A 22,551-nucleotide genomic window follows, 5' to 3' on the forward strand; every position below is an offset into this window, starting at 1 on the left:
TTGCAAGCCATTGAATTCCTTAACTTTAAAAATATGAATGCTTTAAAAGCTCAGTAATTACCATTCTCACTATGCAAATATTTATAACTACTGTACGACAACATTATTTAGGCAACAACAGGAAGTCGCTCTTATCGCGTATAGAATATTTCACAGTGTTGTCATTTTTTGAGAAAACATATCCCGCGAAATTAGGTTTTAAGTTTATATCAATTCTATTCTCAGTAAGTTTATAAGTACATTAATTTATAAGTCTAATTATTGTTCAATAAATATCAATAGAATTTTTTTTTCAAATAATTTCACCTCTTAATTATTACTATTATATTAGGTTAATTATTACAGTGTAATTATTGAATTTGGAAGGAAATGTATCATTGAACCCACATTAACTGATAATATTGCTGCAGGTATTTATTAATTAAATAACTAGAACACAAATTATGAGTAAAAAAGTAGAAGTGAAAGATATAACATATTCAATATTATATTGATGACCCAATCACATGTTTTATAATTTACAAATGATGTCTTTATATCGTATTTTTAGTAAAATTGTTGTAGAAACACATACTGTGAAAATAATTTTCTATAAATTAAATTATATCCACCTTACATAAATTTTAAAACAATATGTACCTACTTATCGGTTTAAAAATTAGGAAAATAATTAGGAAAAAATAGGATAATTCATTAACTAACTAATGATCATTTATACTTAATTATTATACGTCTAAAAATATTAATAAAATAGATTACGATACACATAACTTTATAATATACAAACATAATTTCCAGTATTTGGGGAAATATCTCTAGTATTACAACACTGAATTTTGACATACCTGACATGACAGGAACCCGTAAAATGGGCTTGTTGAAAGTATTGTATAAGCTCGCCTTTTAAATACGACTCTTTTTCTTCTTCGCAATAAATCAAAAGTTTACTGATAATAATTCGAATATCATTTCGTATTGTTTTAGACATCTTTTGAATATAAAAAGCTTCAAATTACGTAAATTGATAGATGCGTCCAATACGAAGTGTCAAAAATGTAATGAAAAATTTGGGGGCGTTCCTAATTTGAAACCGGAAATTCGATTAGCTGTACGTAGTTCACAGATTTGCCACGTAGCCAAGATGAAGTTGCCGGACAATATAGGTAGCAGTGGCGAAGGGTGACTTTTGGAAAGAGGTAGGCTGTGGAGAAAGCACACTTGTTAGATATATTTACGGGAAATAAGAAGATAATCCGACATTACTATTGATAAATAGGTACATAAAAATCGATGAAATTTCAAAAGCTCACTGATGGTATAAAATTAAGCAATTAACTTGAATTATGTATTTTCCTTAACATTTATAAACGCACAATACACAATACAAAACATATTGTCATCTTTGAAAAATCCGTTGTTGTGTATATCTGTATTTTCCTAAACATTTATAAACGCACGATACACAATACAAAACATATTGTCATCTTTGAAAAAATCCGTTGTTGTGTAACAATTGTCCAAAACAATTTATAATTTAACCCGTAAAACTAGACATTTTAAAATACTTTTATATTTAAAACACAGACTTAGGTACAATATTAGATTTCAACTGACATAACAAATTGTCTTAGTCTATGAATGAACTAACTGATAATAAAAATCACGAGATAAATTATTTTATATTTTTAACAACAATCAATATTTATATGTGATTGAATCCCATAGAAAGTATTTTTTAAAATACATTAATTATTTTGAATAAATGTGCACTTACGTAATATGTAAGCGCTCCTTAAATAGCTTACCGATTTTTATGGGCCGCCCCAGACGTCTTGAAATTATGAGAAAAAAACTTCATATAAAAAAAACTTTCAATTCATCCGAACATAATCCATACAATATGTGAAGCGAAACGAGGTGTCGCTTATTTTTTAAAACTTTCAAGACATAAATGGTGCTTATTGAAATAGGAGAAAAGATCGTAAAATTATTATGACAATTATACGATAGATGTTGATAGGCATATTGAATATATTATGGAATTATATTATTTAATGTCAATATAAAATAATTTATTTTTTCTTAAGGTAGGCTTTAAATAATCGCCTAGTATGGAGTCTTCGCCACTGTTAGGTAATAAAATTTATTATAAATAATAAAATATTCCAAACAAATATTATTAAAGCAAAATCCAAGCTTATCATAAAAAAGGATAGCGTAAGTCAGTGATGGCGAACCTATGGCACACCAGATGATTTTGAATGGCACGTGAATATTTTATATATAGAAAACAAATACCTGCAATAATTAAAGTTTGAGAAATAAATGTACTTGTAGATACTTCTAGGCATTATAATAAAAAATAATGACGATATCGACCCTTAATCGGCAGAACAACGTAAGCGACAATTCATAAATTTTACAGGAGAAGGTTTTTTTAAAATTATTTCTGTAATTAGTTCCGAAAATGAATTCTGTTAATGTGGTTAATAATAATTGGTTACTGCCTATACGGAAATTATAAAACAATTGCATTAGTGCTTTTAGTTTTCGAGATAGTGGCGGTAACGCTGTTTTGCTTATGTCTATGACACGATATTTTTTCCAGGCATGTCGCTTACGCTATTTGGCGTAGTCGTTTTTATTTATAAATTTCATGCTAATTATCATCACAGGGCATTACTAATTAAGTATTAAAATAAATAACATAAGCACCCATTTATTTTACGAAAGGGGACGTTGTTAAATAAATTAAAAATACTTTGACTTTTTAAATTAATATTTTTGCTTGTAGATACTTAATCACATATAGGTAAAATAAAAATAAATGATTGGTATTTTTAAGGTTTCGCTTATATTATTAATATTATCAGGTATTGTTATTTTTCAAAATGAAATAGGTACGTATCTACTCGTACATAATTAAATATGGGGACCTACTAATTATGATAAAATAAAATTGTAATCAACTATTCAGTTTTACAAAAAAATTATTGTCCCACATTTTTTAAGCAGTAATCGCTGTATTATCCTCATTCACATCTTCCTGATCGGATTCCGGTAAAGTATCTTCCACTGATAATCCATGTGGCAGTTTCATAAACTCATCCGTCATCTCTGAGGGATATTACATTTAACACAGAGACTTTTATACTGTTACTCGTTATACTGGATTTCCAATATTGGTGATTTAGCACTATACAGCAAGGGTGACTGCGCTTAAAGCATCACAGCACTTGATCGGGATCTGATGACATTTTCTAGGTCTAACAGTTTAGTCTTACTGTCACCAGAGTAGGTACAATATTTGGTAAGTTTTTTAAATTATGCCTTTCATAATTCACCAAATTTAATTTTGAACTTTGAAGGAATGCAAGTAGCAGCGAAAGATTTCCAGTCACAGAATTCTGCATATGACATGATGACCTAGCGTTGGAAATGATGGTGGGTCATTTTGATAGTGCCCAAACTACTAAATAAATGACTCAATTGTCGCATGAATGGAATCGACCGGCATCGTGGTACGACCAGTGGGTCTATTCTATACTTGTCTTATCGACCGCTAAAGTGATAGATATTATCAAACTTAGGGTAGGTTTATATAAAAGTGTTAGTACTTATTGCAACAATTATAATCAACGTATTGTAATTGCTACAATAAGTGCTAATTCTATAATACAAACCTACCCTAAGTTTGATAATATTTATCACTTTATCACTTTAGTGGTCGATAAATACAGAATAGACCCATTGGTAATAGTAAATGTATTTCTATCAATTCAATGAAAGCTGAATTTTTCATAAAATAAGATAGCATACCCAGTGTTGCCCGGTTCTTATTCTGACCAATCACAGTATAATAATTCCTTGATTTTTTCCCGCTTTGTCAGTCCTGTCCAAAGATTTGTGCATGATTGCTGAGATCTCATTACTGCCACGTTTACCATCAGTTTCACCCCATAAAAAGCAGTATCCATTATTTGTTCCACTTTCGTAGATACTTTCATTATAGTATGCGTATTTCGACTAGGGAGTGTTTAGCACCTTCTCGAGGTCAAAACTTGCGCACAAAATGTCATTGTGATTTTTACTTTTGGCCAGATCATTAAAGAACATCTCTTTGCATTTATCCTTTACGGTAAGGGGACATTTGTAAGTATCCGTTTCAATTAGCCGAAGTCTCTCGTCACCAGACATATTTGTTACTTTCTCGCAAAAAGAACACTATTATCTTTTTTGGTAGATGAAAACCCAAGTTGAACTTACTGTCTATTAAATACGTTTCTGAAAACATTCCGAATCACGACATTAGTGGATTCATTCAAAGAATCCAAATTTTCAGTATAAATTTTATACTTATACATTTTTAACATTTCAAAAATCTATAGGAAGATACTATTCTTCGTAGATTATTCCGACAGTAGTGAGATGTAATGGCGGGTAATTATTGTTTAATAAACTCTATTACCAGGTTTATTTTATCTCAGCCAGTTTTACTGGACGGCGCGAGCTTTGCTCCCAAATCGGTTTTCGCACAACTCACTACCAGACGGACCACCGAATAAACCGTACCGTAGCTTACACTATCAAATAACGTCGGTTACGTTGTTTTGCTCTACTTTATAATGCGATACAAGTTAAAACGCTAAAAGGCACAGACCCTAAAAAAATGTCACGCGATTGAGATCGGGCTCTAATATTTTTGTCACTTATGCGCTAGGTGATATTGAACAGTTCTCCATTTAAAACGCAATTTACCAAAAAGTGTCGCTTACGTTGTTCTGCCGATTAAGGGTCGATATATCCATGCATATTTTCTTCAGGTTTGAATATTATTTTTAACAATATTTACCAATCGATGCGCAAACGGAAATAACGAAATTCGTGAATAGATAACAGATCGCATTGTATAAAAAAATAGCCGGAAAATACCCTTCAAGAATAAGCATTACGCTTAATGTTAATTTATCGGTCGGTCCTTAGGCTCTATGCGTCACATAATGTTATCGCACTCACCTCATCAGGTGACGGAGGAAGCCACGCCGCGACACTCTTATTTTGATTGATTTAAAATAATTCGAGACCAATTGGCCAATTGAAATTAAAAATATTCAACCAACAAACCCGACGAAATTTTCCCGGCAGTCATTCAAATATAAACAGCTTCTTGTTATGTTGCCTCAAATATAATCGTTAAAAATGGAAAATCATTCAGAGATAGGGAATATATGAAAGAAGTGGGTTAAAAAGCTTTAACGATCTCTTTAAAAATTTTGAAAACATAATTCAAAGAATAAAAGATATGCCGTTAGAAATAGAAAATATAATCTCAAGAACTCAATTGCAATCTTTAAACTTTTTTAATAGCATTCTTAAAAGACATTTTTTCCCCATGAAAAACTGCTTGGCACGTCTGAGTGGTAAAATAATATTTCGAAAATTTTGGCACGCGTACGTTAAGAGGTTCGCCAACCCCGGTGTAAGTATATATTTTGACAAATGATAATATAAATTATATTTCAGAGATATTGGCAATTTAACGTTTCAGTTGATTGTTGTGGAGATACCCATTATCGAAATTATTTAATTCTTATGAATAAGGATAGGATAGTTTGAGTAATTGAGAACACGGTTTATTAAACAAAGAAACTTTATTGGACAACTAGTTTATAAAAAAAATTATGGAAAAAAATTTAACACTGTTTTTTCGTATAACATACAATAATCGTACAACTGATTTTGATGGTAACATTATTTACCCTAAGTTTTTAATCAGTCACTTGAAGTGATGTCTTCATCAGGAAATCCATTTTCAACATTTATTGGGATAAATCCAATATATTTTTTAACCCATTGCAGACAGATTTAATTTTTCAGGATCACTTAAAAAGGCACACTGATTACTAAAATTGATATAACTCATGTATTATTCATTCAATTCAAATAAATCTTTTAAATATTTATAGGTATTGAACTTTTCTATTAAGTAATTACATTTTAAGTAAACTTTGTGTATAAGTGGAATGAAAAAAACTTGTCTAACATAGTTTTTTGGGTTTTTTTAGCCTTTTTTTATACAAAATGACAGAGTCCATGATAGAAGTAAATAATAAAAGGAAGATATACTAAAACTGGAGCTAAATATAATACTCTTCAAGATATTTAGAAGATGGAGGGCCATTTTATGTTTATTATTGTCTCAAACACCTCGTACCTAGCGAACTGATCATTATTTTGACAAATTTAAATAAAAATAGATTTTATAAATCAAATATTTTTAAAAAAATATATTGGACTGTATATGACTAACATCATAAAATGATAGCTACATCTATTATTAACCCAATGCTTACGGGCCGCACAAAATTGTGTTTTTGCTAATTGCTTTTCAAATGCAAATTAACATGTTAATTACAAAATTAATTAAAAAGGCCCGTAAGCATTGTGTTAAGTAATTTCAACTTTTTGAGGGCTTCACAAAAGACAAACAAGACAAAACGGATTTTATATCCCATTTCCCAAAACTTCGAAAATAAATTATTTTGTTCAATGGCTGAAAATATTGCATTGCACAATTTTTAACAGCACTTATCCACATACACCAAAGTATTTTTCTTGATAATCTTTCCTTTAAAAGTTGTATTACTTTGACCACTATTCCTTTTTGACGTAATAATTAGTTTCATTAATGACACGCCTTTCTGAACAAATAGATTCAGATTCTATACTTTGAAGAGTAAAAACAAATGGAAATGACGCGACCGTCCGCAAGCATTGTATGTATGTCGTGTACAGTATAGATATTATGGTGTACGGATAAACAGCAGGTCAGTTTGGACTGTCTACTGAAAAATATTATTAGAATATCAAAGTAATATTTGGTGCATGCATCGGTCTATGCCGCGTAATTTAAACTGATTTACCGAAAAACGGCGTAATCGCGATTACTTTCGTTCTCCACATATGGGCACAATTAACCAATAGAAGACAATTGGCGCCAACTTGACGCCGCTTTTGACCAGGTGATTCTGGACAATCGGCGTTAATTTAATACCTCTTGTCCTTGGTAAAAATGTTTTATATTTTATTTTTTAGATATTTCTTAAAACCCTACAAATTTACCTACATATTTAAAAAGATGAGTTTAAATTTAAGTATTTTAAAACCTACACAAGTTTTGAAAAAAATATTTAAATTAATCATATAATAATATAAAAATTGTAGGAATTTTAGTAAACTCTTGTTAAATTTATTACAAAATTTAATCTGGCTGTTGGTACACTTTTTTCTCCTTTTCTGTCCATCTCCAATGGGTTAATATGTATATTGAATTTTCAACTCTTAACTCATTCACTGCGGACCAGTTAATTAATATTTAATTACCACATTTAAATAACATGCTAATTATATCTAATGCTGACACGGCAGCCGTGTCTTCAGCGCTGTATGAGTTAAACAAATAGAGAAATAACACTTTTTGTACAATGTTTTTATTGTTTTTTTTTTAATATACATAAAACATAATCATGGAAATTTGCAATCAACTTTAATTACAATGTTCGTGATATTTAGCCCTCATTCGTCTTCGTTCAACTCCTCAACTCCAGACACACCATTCGGCCACAATACTTCATCTAAATCATCCTCCATATCACTATAATCAGTTTCACTCTCATCACTACTTCTAGGACTAATTAGATCATCCGTTATTTCATCAAAACCTACATCACGCTTCTAATATTCTTCTTCTAATCGCACAACACGATCACATTCTTTCTTCCAATCAGATGCGTTTATGCTCTCAAATGCTTCTTTCATAATCTTTTCAATATCTTGTCGGCTACCATCGATGTTCTTCAACGCCAACCTTCTTTTTACCATTGACCAAATCATCTGGATAGGATTTAAATCACAGTGATACGGAGGAAGTCTAACAACAGTGTGATCATGTTCTTTAAGTAATTGATCAATGACATAAAGTTTGGGGCCTTTATTTTTATTGATAAGTTCTACCAATTCTACTTTAAACATTGAAGGGTCATATTCAATATTATTATCACTTAGCCAATTTTGCAAGTCTTCTTTCAAGTTCATCATAGTTGGAGCTTCATTAATTTGCTTGTTGTGGTACGGTGCATTGTCCATAACAACTATGGAGTTTCTTGGTAGATTCGGTATCAGCTGTGTCTTTATCCAATGCGTAAAATTGACCGCATTCATATTATTATGAAAATCCCCATATGTACTTTTCGAATTGAATATTAACAAGCCATTATTGATGAACCCGGTTTCTCCGCCAGCATAAACAATAATATATCGCTGGCCTGCGGAATCTGAAGTCATCATACCCTTTACTTCTTTTCTGTCTTGCCAGCATTTTTGAATCACATAGGAAGGATGTACGAATGTCTCATCCACATATATAACAGGTCTTTTTTCGTTTTCTCTATTATTTCTCATTGTGTTGAGATAAGTACTGCGCCATGCGACTAAGTCATATCGTTCCATTAAATAAGGTGTCTTTGAATGTGGCTTTTTTAACTGAAAACCTATACTGCGTAAGACCTTCCTCAGATGCTTTTCCCCCCCTTGATAATCCATATCGGCTTTTAATACTTGTAAAATGTTTTCTAGCGTAGGAAGTTCTTTCTTCATCTCACAAAAAAATCCCACTTTTTGTCGTATGACACACAGATCAAAACTACTCAATATAATTTTATTCGTCTTATGTTTTTTTTTCTTTGGTGTTTGTAGCTTCCCGTCACCAGAATTTATTTCTACACAAATACGATGTATAGTACTTAGCGATACATCTGTAACCAAAAAAAAAATAAAAAATGTTAAAAACAAGTTTTCAAAAAACTTACCTACAGAAAATGACGACGGACGTTAAAAATATTCTCAGTCCCCAAATGAAGTTAGGCCATACGCTCACGCAGAAACTAAAATCTGACAAACTGGTTGGTGGTAGAACTCATAAACTAACCAGTGACTGATGCTTCGCACACGGCGCTACTGAATCCTAATAATCTCATAACCTCAAATTGTCAAACACATTTTATTTCCTACTTCACTCTAAGCTTTTTCCGTAATATCTTTACGGGAATATTCCGGCAGCCTGTAATTATAGAGGCAGGAGTATTTCTCAACATCTGCCACATATTTTAAATTAAAAATCGGTTCACCCATCTTTAACTTTTGGCTTGTTATTTCTTGTTCAGTGCTACCAATTCTGGTAAGAAAATATGATTTTTCATCGAATCTACTGATATTGATACCACTGTTTAATGGGTGACTGGCAACTGAGAGACTGGGAGACTAGCATGACACGTCTCCTTGGTTTCAGTTGTGGATGTTTTGAAACTGAGAGATTCCAGTCTTGCCGTCAGCGAGCCGCCATTAAAATACATTAGGTAGATACAGTACTCTCTCAGTAATCCGCCACCCCAAAAACCAATCCACACCACATCCAATGAATGAAAGCGGCGGATTATAATGCATACATACAAAATATGGTAAAAATTAAAACAGGTAAGTATTTCGTACAAATAGTCTGTTTGAGAAATTTGTACTAGAAAATTAGTTTTATTTATAAACTAAGTTTATTAACTGATAAATATTAAACAGTAAATCACTTGACACAACTAGTTGATCAGTGAGGCAGATATTCTTGAATGGCCTATGGCTTCTATGACCAAAAGCTTAATTTTTTGTGTCCCGGTTGCATTGGAGCACGGCATAATTGTGATGCGGTCCTTGAGCACTTTCCTCCCTGGTACATTACTTTCTTCGCGATTAACATATGTTTCGCAAAGGAGAGGTTTCCAAAATAAACCTGTCTCCCGTTGTATACTTGTACGCGGCGGACTACTGAATTTGACAATCGAATACTGGCAAATTATAGAGCTTGATTTTGTGCTTTCAACTAATAAAAATAACGGCGGATTATAGTAGTTGTCGGATAATCGAGCGGCGGATTACTGAGAGTGTACTGCTAGTATTGGAGTTTCAGTCCCGTCTTTTTTGAGTATTCACGTGAGCGGATGGCCTTAGTTTTTTTAAACTCATTTTTATTGTCTTTTTCATTTTTGTAAACTTAACTAATCTAACCTTACCGTAGTGTTGCACTTACATATATAGTAAAACCTCGTTAATACGAATTCCACGGGACCGAAAATCGAAAAAATATTCGATTACAAAATATGAGATGTATGGGGAAAATATTAAAATTTTGAAAAAAGATTTTTTTTTTTGATTTTAATTAATTTTTTATTATCTATTCTATTATCTTATTAATTCTTTCAAATTAAAATCTGTGCAAGTACCACGTGTCATTACTTCATTAATTGAAGTTACCAAGTATGTAATGTAGGTAGGTATTTCCCACCATGTGTTGAGCTAAAATTATAAAAAAATACGAAATATTTTTTATTTTTCCAATTTATCAACACAGTTATTGTTTGGCATTGTTTCTCTAGTAAAACTATGTGAAAATCCAATAAACAATCAACAATTAAATACTACAGTCCTGAAACATGTGAGTCATTGTTTTTCCTGTGACTGGAGTGCAGTTGTGCCTCTGATGACATACCGCTGTGTGTTAACGGGTCACAAAATGTCACGATTATTTTTATTACCTTCACAAAATAAGTAATTTATGATGTTTTAAGAAAAGTTTTCAATGATTGGCTAATGAAATAGTGTACTTTATTAAGATTTATTGAACATTTTTATATGCCAGGACTCTGAAATCATTTCGAATTAAAGGTATGGTTTTATATGAAAATAATGCCAGGACTTTTTTTTCGTGAAAATTTGGAATTACGGCGAATTATCAGTGTTCTTATTAACGAGGTTTTACTGTAATAATAATACAGTACCTATTACAGAAAACTGCAAAAGTTAATTATTATTTCTATTATAATAACAATAATAAATAATATGATTTTGCATATAATTGAAAGTAATTAAGTTACTACTAATAATTTTCGGTTAAAAGGGAAATGATAATTGTCATTTAAAACTTGGGAGATTTTGCAACTCTGGTAACACAGATAAAATCCTTTATTACTTACTTGTCATTGCAGATACTCTATCTCTGATACGATTGAGAGGAATTAAAAGTGTTCCTTTCTGTTTCTCCTCCTCACAATACTTCAGTACATTCGAGATAATGCTTTTCATCTGCATTCCTGAAAAACTACACACGTTATCGAATACACTGAATTGAAGTCGCGGGTAATGCAGTAGCGGTAAAAGTAAATGCTGGGGGCGGGTTTAAGTTCCAGAAACGACTGCCGTGACGTGTACATCTCGATATGGTGGCCGAAGTCTAGGATGGCATATAGCTGAATATACATGCTGACCCACTTTGAAATTTCACTAGTGCAGTGATCAATAGAATTTAGCGCAGTGCTGCGTGGTATCTAATATCAACCAATTACGTATTACGTCAATACATAATTGGTTGTATTAGGGACCATATCATTCCCACTCTGATACATACTAATAGTTCAATTTCATTGGTACATTCAGTGCTTTTCTTTTTTTGAATGCATGATATTGATGTGTAATGTAAAATGACACAAGTTTTATACTGACCTCTCTCGGGCACAAAGAGTTGACCGCGGTGGTTGGGTTTGAGACGCAGGTAAACAGACTGACATTTCTCGAACTCCTTCATGAGAACTCGGAAGCCGTGCATCACCACTATTCCGGCGACGATTGCGTTTGTCGTGGCTATTGCCGGGATAATGTTGCCAGCCATTGCTGTAAAAGAAAAAGATTACAAAAATGAGTTGAAATGTAATTGCTAATAATTCACTTAACACAATCACTGCTGACCTTTTAATCACCACATTTAAATAACACGTTAATTACGTCTAATGGCCAACTACTCCAAACGCGCCAGTCGCGGTGTTAGCACTAAATGTCTAAGATATAAACATAAAAATCGACTAACCACAATATTAAAAGCTGCAGATTTCAATTTTACTTTCCCAATGTCATATACAGATTTCCATAAAAAGAAATAAAAAGGGTTTTTGAAAGAATAATAAGGACTGTCCTTTAAATTAATGGACAAATAATCAGCATTTTTTATTTATATGAAATTTTATGATTTATTATTCATATTTTTTCATATTTACTTATTAGGGCATTATCGCAAAATTTATGTAAAAACTAATTCCGAAAACAAGTGTTTTAAACATTTTGAATCGCGGTATTGCAAATTCTAGTCTCTAGGTGGAGATTATATTATAAAATATGATATTTTGATTGGTTATTGGCTATTTGCCAATCAATTAGGTCCCATATCTAGATCGAAGCACTAATAATAAATATTAATACGATTTTATAGAACTAAACCTACTATCTAAGGATAGATCTAGATCATGGGTGGCCAACCCAGGGCCGGCTGGGTGTCGACTTGTGGCCCACGGAGCAGTGAGAAAATAAAAATAATATCAAATACTGCCGCTAGATGTGCTAATTTCGCAAATTAAGATTTGATTTTGGCTCGCTCGAATTTGAATTCGCGCGCGAACATGCACATACTCCCCCCTCCCCTCGCCGTGTCACTGAGCACCAGCCAATCTGCGGCGAGTTTGCAACGCCGTTGGAGGTGTGGTCGCTGTGTGCGTTATCGCCACGTGCCTCGTGAGATTTTCAGATCGACTTTGTGAAACATGTTGCGATGAATAGTTAAAGGAGAAATTCCATCAGGTTGGTTTGGAAGAGTTTAACAAAACATATTTGGGCAAGGAGAAATATCCGGCATTTTACAAACATGCTCTAATGATGACTTCGCTATTTGGAAACACTTGTGAACAGCTTCTTAGTCGGATGAAGCATATTATCAAATCCCGAGGGAGAACACTAATCACTGTTGTGCATTTGGAAAACTGTTTGCGTGCAGGAACAACCTCACTCTATTGATGCACTTAGTTCTGCCACACAAAAATCAAACTTCTCACTAAAATTTATTATTTTTATATTATTTATTAAAAAATCCACCTTCTTAACTTCTTGACCGTGGAGCATTTTATTACCACATTTAAATAACATGCTAATTACATCAAATGGTCAAGTAATGAGGACACAAACGCTGTGCCGTCAGCGCTGAAAGGATTAAGAATATATTTAAGAATTGAATTTTTTAAAACCTAATAAACCGCACAAGAAATAATGTTATAATAAATAGTCACTGAAGGTATTTACAAATCATATTTCCAACTCACACTTGATATCGAAACGGCTCTTTTGCGTGATTCCGAAGATGTAGGCGCGGATGTTAGCACATGCCGTCACAAAGTCCATAGCGCTCTTATCGTCTTTGTCCCAGACGAGGTGATCGTCTGAACCGAGATTCGCCAGATTGTCTTTGAGAGCACAGCAACTGTCAGCGAAGACCTAGTAGAGCAGTCAATCTTTATTTGTTAGGTTTTCTATGAGATTTTACCAATGTTGAAAGACACTCCTATTGACACACCGATCATGGTACGATATATAAGAAAATTACATTTTAGTGATAATGATCAATTAAATGTTCAAACTGTGACGACCTTAGTCGACAATACATGTAGAGAATATGAAGATATGTAAATAAAATGTTCACAGTATATTATAATACCTTTGCACACTCTGCAATACTCCATATACGTTGATCCTTAAGACCGGATTCTTCGGCAGTGGAGCTGCTGCTTCCTGCAACTGGAAGATCATCATTTATAAGCATTAATTAGTACGCAGTATTAAAACTAAAAGCAATCAAAATGAGTTGATTATGTTGAAACCAGAAGTTGAAAGATGTTCCTACATATTGATTTGAGTTGAACCGATAGTCATAATCGAGACCGGTCTAACTGAGTCATTGGGACATGGTATCTACGTTGGAAAATTTCTCAGTTTTCAAAAAGTTTGCAGCATTTTACGGCAAACGACAAGGTCAAGAATTTACCGAAATATATTATATCAAAATAAGAGTCACGCACATTCTAATGCACGCCAACCAAGATCTTTGGAAGTTGCTCCAGGGACACTCTCGGCACAACGTTGAAGGCCGCGTAACGTTAGATACACCACAGTATACACCACAGTATACACCTGCATAACAAGTGTGGAGACATGGCGGGTGGTGGAAGGATAAGCAAGTTATGATCAAGATGGCATTAAGTGAAACAAACAAGTTTGATGTGCTGATGTAAGTAGTTATCACCTTGGCAAGTTGACTCGAATGATGATTCACTGTCGTATCGACAAAAGTAGAAAAGACCTTAACTCTCAGATAAAACTTTCCGATAAAACAACCGGACAATACTCTCAAAAAAAAACTCTCAGACAAAACTGTCGGACTAAACTACCAGATAAAACTTTCAGACAAAACTGTCAGACAAACTTTCCGATGACAAAACAGCCAAACAAAGCTGCCGAAAAAAACCGCCAGACAAAATTGTCAGAAAAATCTGTCAAAACAAAATTATCAACGAAAACTCTCACAAAACTGTCGGCTAAACTGCCAGATAAATCTTTCAGACCAAACTTTCATGCTCCTTTCACACTATTCCGTTTTGACCGTCACGGCTAAAAATCAAACGGCAACATTCCATTAGTGGCGCGAAGAAGTAAATAGCCCTTTTCATATTATACAGCGACAGTCAAAAACAGGAACGGCGCTGTGAAGTCGCCGTTCATTGCCACTACATTGCACGGCGACCGGACATGACTCAGCGTGTAGGTGACCTAATCACGCTTTCATAATATTATTATTAAGACGGTTTTAAAGAGTCAGCGTTGCCATGTCTACTGAAATTTCAGTATGTAGATCTGATATTTTTTTCCAATATACTGAATTTTTGTTTTTTTTTTTCCAAATTCAAGAAATATACTGATATTTTTTGTTTTTCCATATTTGTAAGTTAACTAATGATCATTTTGGTAATAAACTTGAAAAATGATTAACGCACACCTCTTTTATGTACGACGCTTTCAAATGGACAAAGAAAGCATTGTTACTCTACTCAAGAGTGTCATTTTACCCACTGATATACTAATCTATGACATATCAACAAATAAAATTTAATGATGTTGAACAATTATAACAAGAGGCGTTATTCAAAGGACAAAGGGCTCATGTCTACGGAATAGTTTTATTATTGTTATTTTTCATAATTATTATACGAGCATATCGTGGGTATTCTGCGAATACGCATTAAGCCGAAAATACTAGTTTTAATATAATCGAGTTTGAAAGTTTGGACGGTCTTGACTTTTTTTATATATATAAAAGGCAAATTCATTTCTGCGATATTGCTTTGAGTATGACTTAGTGCAGTTTCGCACGCAGAATTTTATGAATATAGCCTGAGAATGAGAGAAGCAAATGCACTAAGTCCATTTAGTGCTTTTTCTCTGAATAGATGTATGTCTTTTTGACTTATAACATAAATTATCTTCGCCAGTTTTATAGATAATGAATGTGTGTGTTTTTGTAGACTATAGAGCGTACTCTTAATAAGATTACCTCATCATTAAGTCAAAACAGCAAAATTTTGACTTAGTGCTTTTTCGCAGAATACCCACGATATTATGAAGTGCATGAATGTCGTCATCTGCGAAAAATGAGTTCTCTCCATATTCTAAAATCATATCTAATATGTTGCATTTTCCAAAATATTTAAAATTTTGATTTGGCAACACTGCACAGCACAACACTCAACCACAAACTGAGCCATGACCATTGATATACTACTAAATGAGGAGTTCCCATACAAGTGTCATTTTAAAAATGTACCACAAAAGAAGATATTACGAATATCGTCTTATAATATTTCCTTGTTGGTATAATGCGTTAAGACCGTTAACATGGATTCGTGAATTTCACCCGTATTGCCCTGGCTGTAAAACTAAATTTGCGTTCTTGGAATAGTGACCCTAAGGGTGTCTGCAACCCAAAGCTTGCAAGCTACCAAAAATTCATGTCTGAGCGGACAGAGCAAGTCGTCATGCGCTGACTATTAGTTAGAGTAAGATGCAAGCTAGATCGGGCTTACTCATAATTATTGCCAGGTCGTTTTCGAGACGAATATTAAATGAGCTTATATCGAGTTAAGTCCGCTGATATTAAAACAGTAAGTTTTAACACTGGCCGAGTCGCTGAAAATCGGGCGTCATTTTAAGAAGCATATGATTCATCCAGTAGTATATCAATGGCCATGACGGAAAAAGCCATGTATAAACCGTATAGTCAGAAAAGAGAGCCGATTCGGATTTTGATTTTGACGTTCGATTTTCTGCCGTTACAGCCAAAATCATATAGTGTGAAAGGAGGGTCAGACAAAACTACTGACTTCAGACAAAATTGTTGCAAAAAACTCTAAAACAAAACAGCCAGAAAAAACTTTCAGATAAAACTGCCAAAAAAATTGTCAGACAAAACTGTCCAAATACGAAAAAACCATTTTTTTTTCTGTTCGGTACATGTTTAAACACGCGCGTTAACATGATCTTACTCCCTACTTCATTTATCGTTTGTCAATTTATAGCTACGGCCGTATGTTGTAGCTTAATAACTGGGAAATGGCAATAGCTTTAAAGATGACAAATTATGTTCCGTATGGCACGCATCATTAACTCTATCCGCATGTCGCATGGTCACAAACTTTTATCGGTATTTTTAAACCATTCTTCAGCTAAGGTATAGTCTTAATAAATTATTTTGTAAAAATTACCTGCATCAGGCAAGCTGTTAAAATCAAGCGGTGTGGGAGGGCGCCGGGTCTTCCATAGGTCCTTCATACTCAGAAGATACTGAATGTCGTCTCTGAATAACTTCGTGAACAGTTTGACGGGATCGTAGTGGCACATGTGGGCCCACGCACGAGTGCTGGTACGCTGCACGTTACCCTGCGGTAAAATAATTCATTACATATAACTTTATATCCTATACAGAGTCACATTGCAGTACAACACAATATTACCCTGGGCATTTAGTAATTTAAAATTGTAACATCAGATATAGAATGTTATGAGCAGAGATGTGAGAAAAAAATTCCACCTTTCGTTCAAAATGTTCTAATACAAAAAATCAGTGACATAGGTACGTGAGTTTAAACCTGACTGCACGATCATACATATTAGTCTGATCATCTACATAGGAGGTTGCACAAAAAACAGTAGTGAATCGGCTAACCGCAAGTAAGAGGCATTCTTTCACACAAATTATGTAGATATTCAGTTTGTCTATGTAACCTAAAAAATTATTTATAATAAACCTGAAAAATTATTTCAGTAAAATGTTTCTTGCGTGTAACGTCGGCTTATTAAGTTTATCATTTGTTAATTAAAACAATAATACGTAATAGTCGTAAACATGGCCCCCATATCCTGAAGCGGGCCCCGGGGCCAGGATCATTGACAGGCCCCCCTACCTATCGCTAGGGTTATAGGCAGTGTGACTCTACAGAAGCGTTTTCCAAATGGTGTTCCAGGTAAAATTGGTATGCAGTGTATTTTTACCATTTTTTTTGTATTTCTGAATAAATCCACTTGAATTATAGAGTTTTCGAATATCAACACACAATCAAAATTTGCATCACATAACCACGTATTTTTAAATGTTAATATTCTAAAAGTAAAATAGCGCCCGCAAGCGACTTTTTTTTACCATTGATGCAAATTTGTAATGTGTGTTTATCTCACTTATTACGTCGACCCAGACTAGAGCCCTGTCAGCCTCCACCCTTGAGGGGGCCATGGTCGTAAATCACCAATTATTAACATCACTCATTGCAATAACTCAAATAAAGTTAATATTTAGACTTGCATAATCTTTGATATGAATAAATCACTGATGAAGACCGCCGAATCAATGGACGACTGGTACTGACAGCCAAATTTCAAAATCCTTGTTTCGGCGTTCAGAGCACTCATGTGAGAGAAGAGTTGACGTATGTACTTATGATATATCGCTTTATATACCCAATGAAGCTAGCTACAAAGTGCTCATTTTCAAGATTCTGATTCATCGGGAAAACTAACACACACAAATTAAAGAAAGTATCCATTTACCTTTAATTATGTTAGACAATATATTGCCTATTAACCTATTCTAGGATGGACTCATTCAAATTCACAATGTTTGTAGACTACTATAAAATTTTGCAAAAATCACACAAGTTTTGCAGTGCTAAGACAATAATTTATATTTTATGCTGTGTAATCACCATCTCAAATTACAAGTAAAATCTATTACGAGGTATGCTTCCCATTAAAAAAATTTGCTAACCTGCTCGTTGGTTGATGCAGAAGTGAGGGCCCTTTCTGCAGCTTCCCCGGCCGCCTCGGGGTCTTCCGTATCGGGCGAAACATCTTGGTCGGGATCCTCCTCACCAAATAGTTGGCTGTTCAACAACATAAGCCACGATTATGGTTATTTAAAAAAAAAAAATCAATTACTAATGCTAATTGTGACCGGTAAGAGAATGTGGAAGGGCCTGGGAATGTAGAGAAGAAATTTTAACTGATGAATTATTAGCGTAGTGCAAATGATATTGTTATGAAATTCTTCAATGTGAGATAATGACTTTAAGTGAGTAGTCAACATTAATTTGACAATGAGTGACTCAAGAAGTGATAATGATAAAAATAGCATTTAAAGACTAAGGGTCGTATGCATGAGATTCCCAAATATTTTATAAGCTAAATACTGCTTGTTTGCATGCACGAGTACAAATGTAATCCGTTGTTTAGTGATGTCACGAATGTGGCGTCATTATGTGTCATGGCGTCCATATAATGGCAAACTTATAAAATTTCATTCCCCGATCACTAATTTAAAATTTTGAAATTGTAAATGTGTCTGAAAGTGTGCAATTTAATAATTATTATGAATTTTAAATAATTTATCAGTTATTTTATCACATTTATTTTATAATTTATTCTACTGTACGAAAGGATAGAGTATTCCCAGTAAACATTTCCATATGGTAATACATACAGTTTTTGCCGGTAACGCTTCTTGACATTTCTAATTGATCCGATTCATCGCTTCAAGTTATCTCATAATAATTTAAATAATGAATCCATCAATGGCATCAATCCAGCAACAAATGTCTGCTGCATAGCTGTTAATATACGTGTTTGCTGTACGGAATCCATTATTAAAGTGACAGATGAAGCAGCCATTTTGAGTGACGTGTGATGTCAGATTGCTTATGTCACAAACAGTGCTTCAATGCTATATGGTGGAAAATCGGTTAAATAGCTTATAAAGAATTTGGGAATCTCACTGTCGTATGCATGAGATTCCCAAAAACCTTATAGGCTATATACTGCACGTTTGTATGCATGAGTACAAAACGTAATTAGCTGTTAAGTGACGTCACGAATGTGACATATCATGTGTCATGGTGTTCGTATTATAAAATTTCATTCCCCGATAAATCATTCAAAATTTTTAAATTGTAAATGTGTCTGAAAGTGTGCGAACGGTACCATATAAATTTAATAATTATACATGAATAATTATTATGAACTTTAAATAATTTATCAGCTATTTTATCACATGTATTTTATAATTATTCTACTGTACGAAAAGTTGTATTGCCAGTAAACTTTTCCATTTGGTGGCAATACTGAATATTATTATGACTAACTTCACTTTAATTATTGAGATGTCAAAAGAGAATAAGAATAAATGACAGAAAATGCAAATGATTTAAGACAATAATATGTAATGATCTCTGTATAATATTATCATTTATACCAATCACCGTATGATACTATTGATGTTTCCAGTGTATTTGAGAGTTGTGCCTTGTTTATTACAGTTATCTTACAATAATTAACTAGGTAGGTAGGTGGTACCGTAATATTTTGAAGAACGCAGAATGCTTACAATTGTATATTTTAATGCCAGATACAGCAGTAGATACATATTTTTGCGGTGGTTTAGCGGAGATATTTTATCGTAATCTTACGTAAGTCCATCTTATGTCTCCATGAGAAACATTGCAAGCGAAATAGGTACGAGGCATTTTATCGTTACCTACTATCTAGATTATAGACTAGGGATCAAAATTATACGTATTTTGTAAACAGCACGACTAGGAACTGTTTTTAAAGTTCGCAAATGTTTTACAGAATCTACAAAACGAATAAGGGCCTCAACCAAATGTTTGTTGCAATGAATGCAAAATTAAAATGACATTTGAAAGTGACAGCTGAGGCAGCCATTTTTAATGGCGCGTGACGTCAGATCGCTTACGTCACAAAGAGTGTTATAAGCTATTCGATGGAAAATCGGTTAAATAGCTTATAAAGAATTTGGGAATCTCATACATACGGCCCTCATACATACAGCCCTAAGATAATATCAAATTTAAACAAAATTTTACTATGCACTTCAACTATGACAGAAGAATATTCAAATTGTGATTAGATTAATGATGATTAGCGAGTTCAGAGCCCTAAGTCCCCTTACGCATTGTCGACCTATCTCCGGCATCCAGGTAAACAGCAACCACGAGGCATAAGAAAGAAAATGAGCATTTACGCACATGATTGCGGCGACCAGCCATACTTTCTGGTTGCTGGAGACCAATGCGTAAGGGGAATAATTGGAAGCCCATGAAATACAAAGATGGAATAAGAAATCAACCCAAATATTCAGGTATAGAATTAATAAAATAATGATAAATCCACGATGAATTCGATTTTATAAATTTTTGACTTGTTTCTTGGTAGAATTTATACAGAAAAAGTATTTTTGCATTGAATGGCATCAACTCAAGACCTTGAATTTATGAATTGCGTTTGTGTATAAAATAGATAGAACAGTATCAGCTTACTGATGGACTTATTATAGCTTTTTTTCTAAAGTTCCCAACACTAACTTGAACAAATGCTTGGCCCAAACGATGCAATGGATGAGTTCGGACGGAGTGTTGCGGATGGTGCATCCCGGATATGATTTTTCATGCGCCTTCGGTTGGCATTCGTAGCATGGCGTCATCGATTTTTTGATAAGCTCCACCTGAAACGGAAGATAAAATCAAATTACCAAATGTGTACCTACATGTTTTCGTAATTTTTTTTTAAGTAATTAAAGAAAAAACTCATTCACCATGAAAGGAAGAAAAGGGATAGGGGAATGGTGGTGATGATCAAATGATTCAAAATGAAGTGGAAGCAGAATACAAACAAGCGTTTTAATATACTATCGAATATACTTTCATGATACAGCAGTGGCGAAGACTAAATTCTAATTGTTTACTGTGACTTATGCCTCAAATACATTATCATCACCAGGCTTAGGATTCTTAGGTATTTAAATATATTTTTTGAACGGCCCCACAACAAAATATCAAAAATATCTATCCGTTTCAGACAATTTTGAAACATTTAAGCCCCATTTGTTAGCACCTATTTTTTTTTGGATAATTACATATTCTTACATTTATTCTAGGTTTAAGGACATATTTTCACATAAACACAAAATTTCTATGTTCCTGGACCAATTGGAATAAAAATTAAGTACAAAATTAAAGTGTTTTAAAAAAAAATACTGGACTTCAAACGCTGCAGAATATTAAAGCTATTTTGGAAAATCGATCAGATGTTTTAATTTTTTCTACTTCAGAAATAGTTTCATTTACATACGCAATAATAACATCTGTAGAAGTGGAAAGAAGTAAATCGTCAAAGATGCACTTTAGAAAAACTTATTATTTTATTATTTATTGTAATAAAGCGTTTTCTGTTTGTGAATAAATAATAAATTAAACTGTTGAAATTTATAATGATTTGTTGTAATACTTAATTAAATTTTTAGCACTTATTTTTTGTTTTTAACACGTAATTATGAAATTTTAATAACATATTTTCCAATTATATCTACATATTTTAGGTACCTACCTATTATTCATTTTTTAGCACCTAAAAATCCAAAGCCTAAATTCATCTGTGCTGTCACAGTAAGCTGGCGCACGGGAAAGGAAGTGTGTAATGTCGTTTTCTAGGTATTTTAAAATGTTATCAGACTGATGCTCCCATCCCGTAGCACATTTTGAACCTTAACCACTTGACTGTTTATCCCGAGTGTGACTCGGGCACGCGTTTAGTTCGCACACTGACTAGCCGGAGTCTCAGTCGGGCGTTTTTTTTATCAACTTGACAGGAATGTTTATCACGAGCTACATTCGGGAAGATCGTATTTCAACTTGTCACACAGTTTATTATTTGTTTTGACTGGTATTTGAGTGATATATGAGCCATATGACATCATAAAAGCTTTATTTACTGCCTGGCAGAGCGGGCCTGATTAGTGAATGACTTCATTGTTCATTCTGTGTTAGGTATGTCGCATGTTATTGTAATTTCAATTTAGTTACTTTTGTTATTTTTGAGCACATTTTTGAAGTTCGTAAAAAATAAGTATATATTATTTATACTTATTAGCTTCATTTTAGTTATCAACCAATACCATCTACGGCGAATAAAACAAGGCCTACTAGACGTGCAAAGTATGCTGCTCAGATATGAATGAAAATG

The 22,551-nt window shown here is 33.4% G+C and overlaps 1 protein-coding gene across 1 annotated transcript in view; it reads right to left on the reverse strand.

Moving 5' to 3' along the window:
* Uba2 (Ubiquitin-like activating enzyme 2) overlaps nucleotides 1-22,551 on the reverse strand; it is a 34,013-nt gene that overhangs the window by 7,265 nt on the left and 4,197 nt on the right. Inside the window, exons 4-9 of the mRNA XM_085959594.1 lie at nucleotides 20,895-21,034; nucleotides 18,287-18,401; nucleotides 16,731-16,905; nucleotides 13,634-13,713; nucleotides 13,242-13,413; nucleotides 11,602-11,769 (exon numbers count right to left, since the gene is read on the reverse strand). Coding sequence (XP_085815720.1) covers nucleotides 11,602-11,769; nucleotides 13,242-13,413; nucleotides 13,634-13,713; nucleotides 16,731-16,905; nucleotides 18,287-18,401; nucleotides 20,895-21,034 — 850 coding nt within the window. The remainder of the gene's footprint in view (nucleotides 1-11,601; nucleotides 11,770-13,241; nucleotides 13,414-13,633; nucleotides 13,714-16,730; nucleotides 16,906-18,286; nucleotides 18,402-20,894; nucleotides 21,035-22,551) is intronic.

The sequence above is a fragment of the Rhyacophila brunnea genome, unplaced genomic scaffold, assembly GCF_057557595.1.
Source record: "Rhyacophila brunnea isolate RB1 unplaced genomic scaffold, BYU_Rbru_1.0 scaffold_9, whole genome shotgun sequence".
Taxonomy (NCBI): Eukaryota; Metazoa; Arthropoda; class Insecta; order Trichoptera; family Rhyacophilidae; genus Rhyacophila; species Rhyacophila brunnea.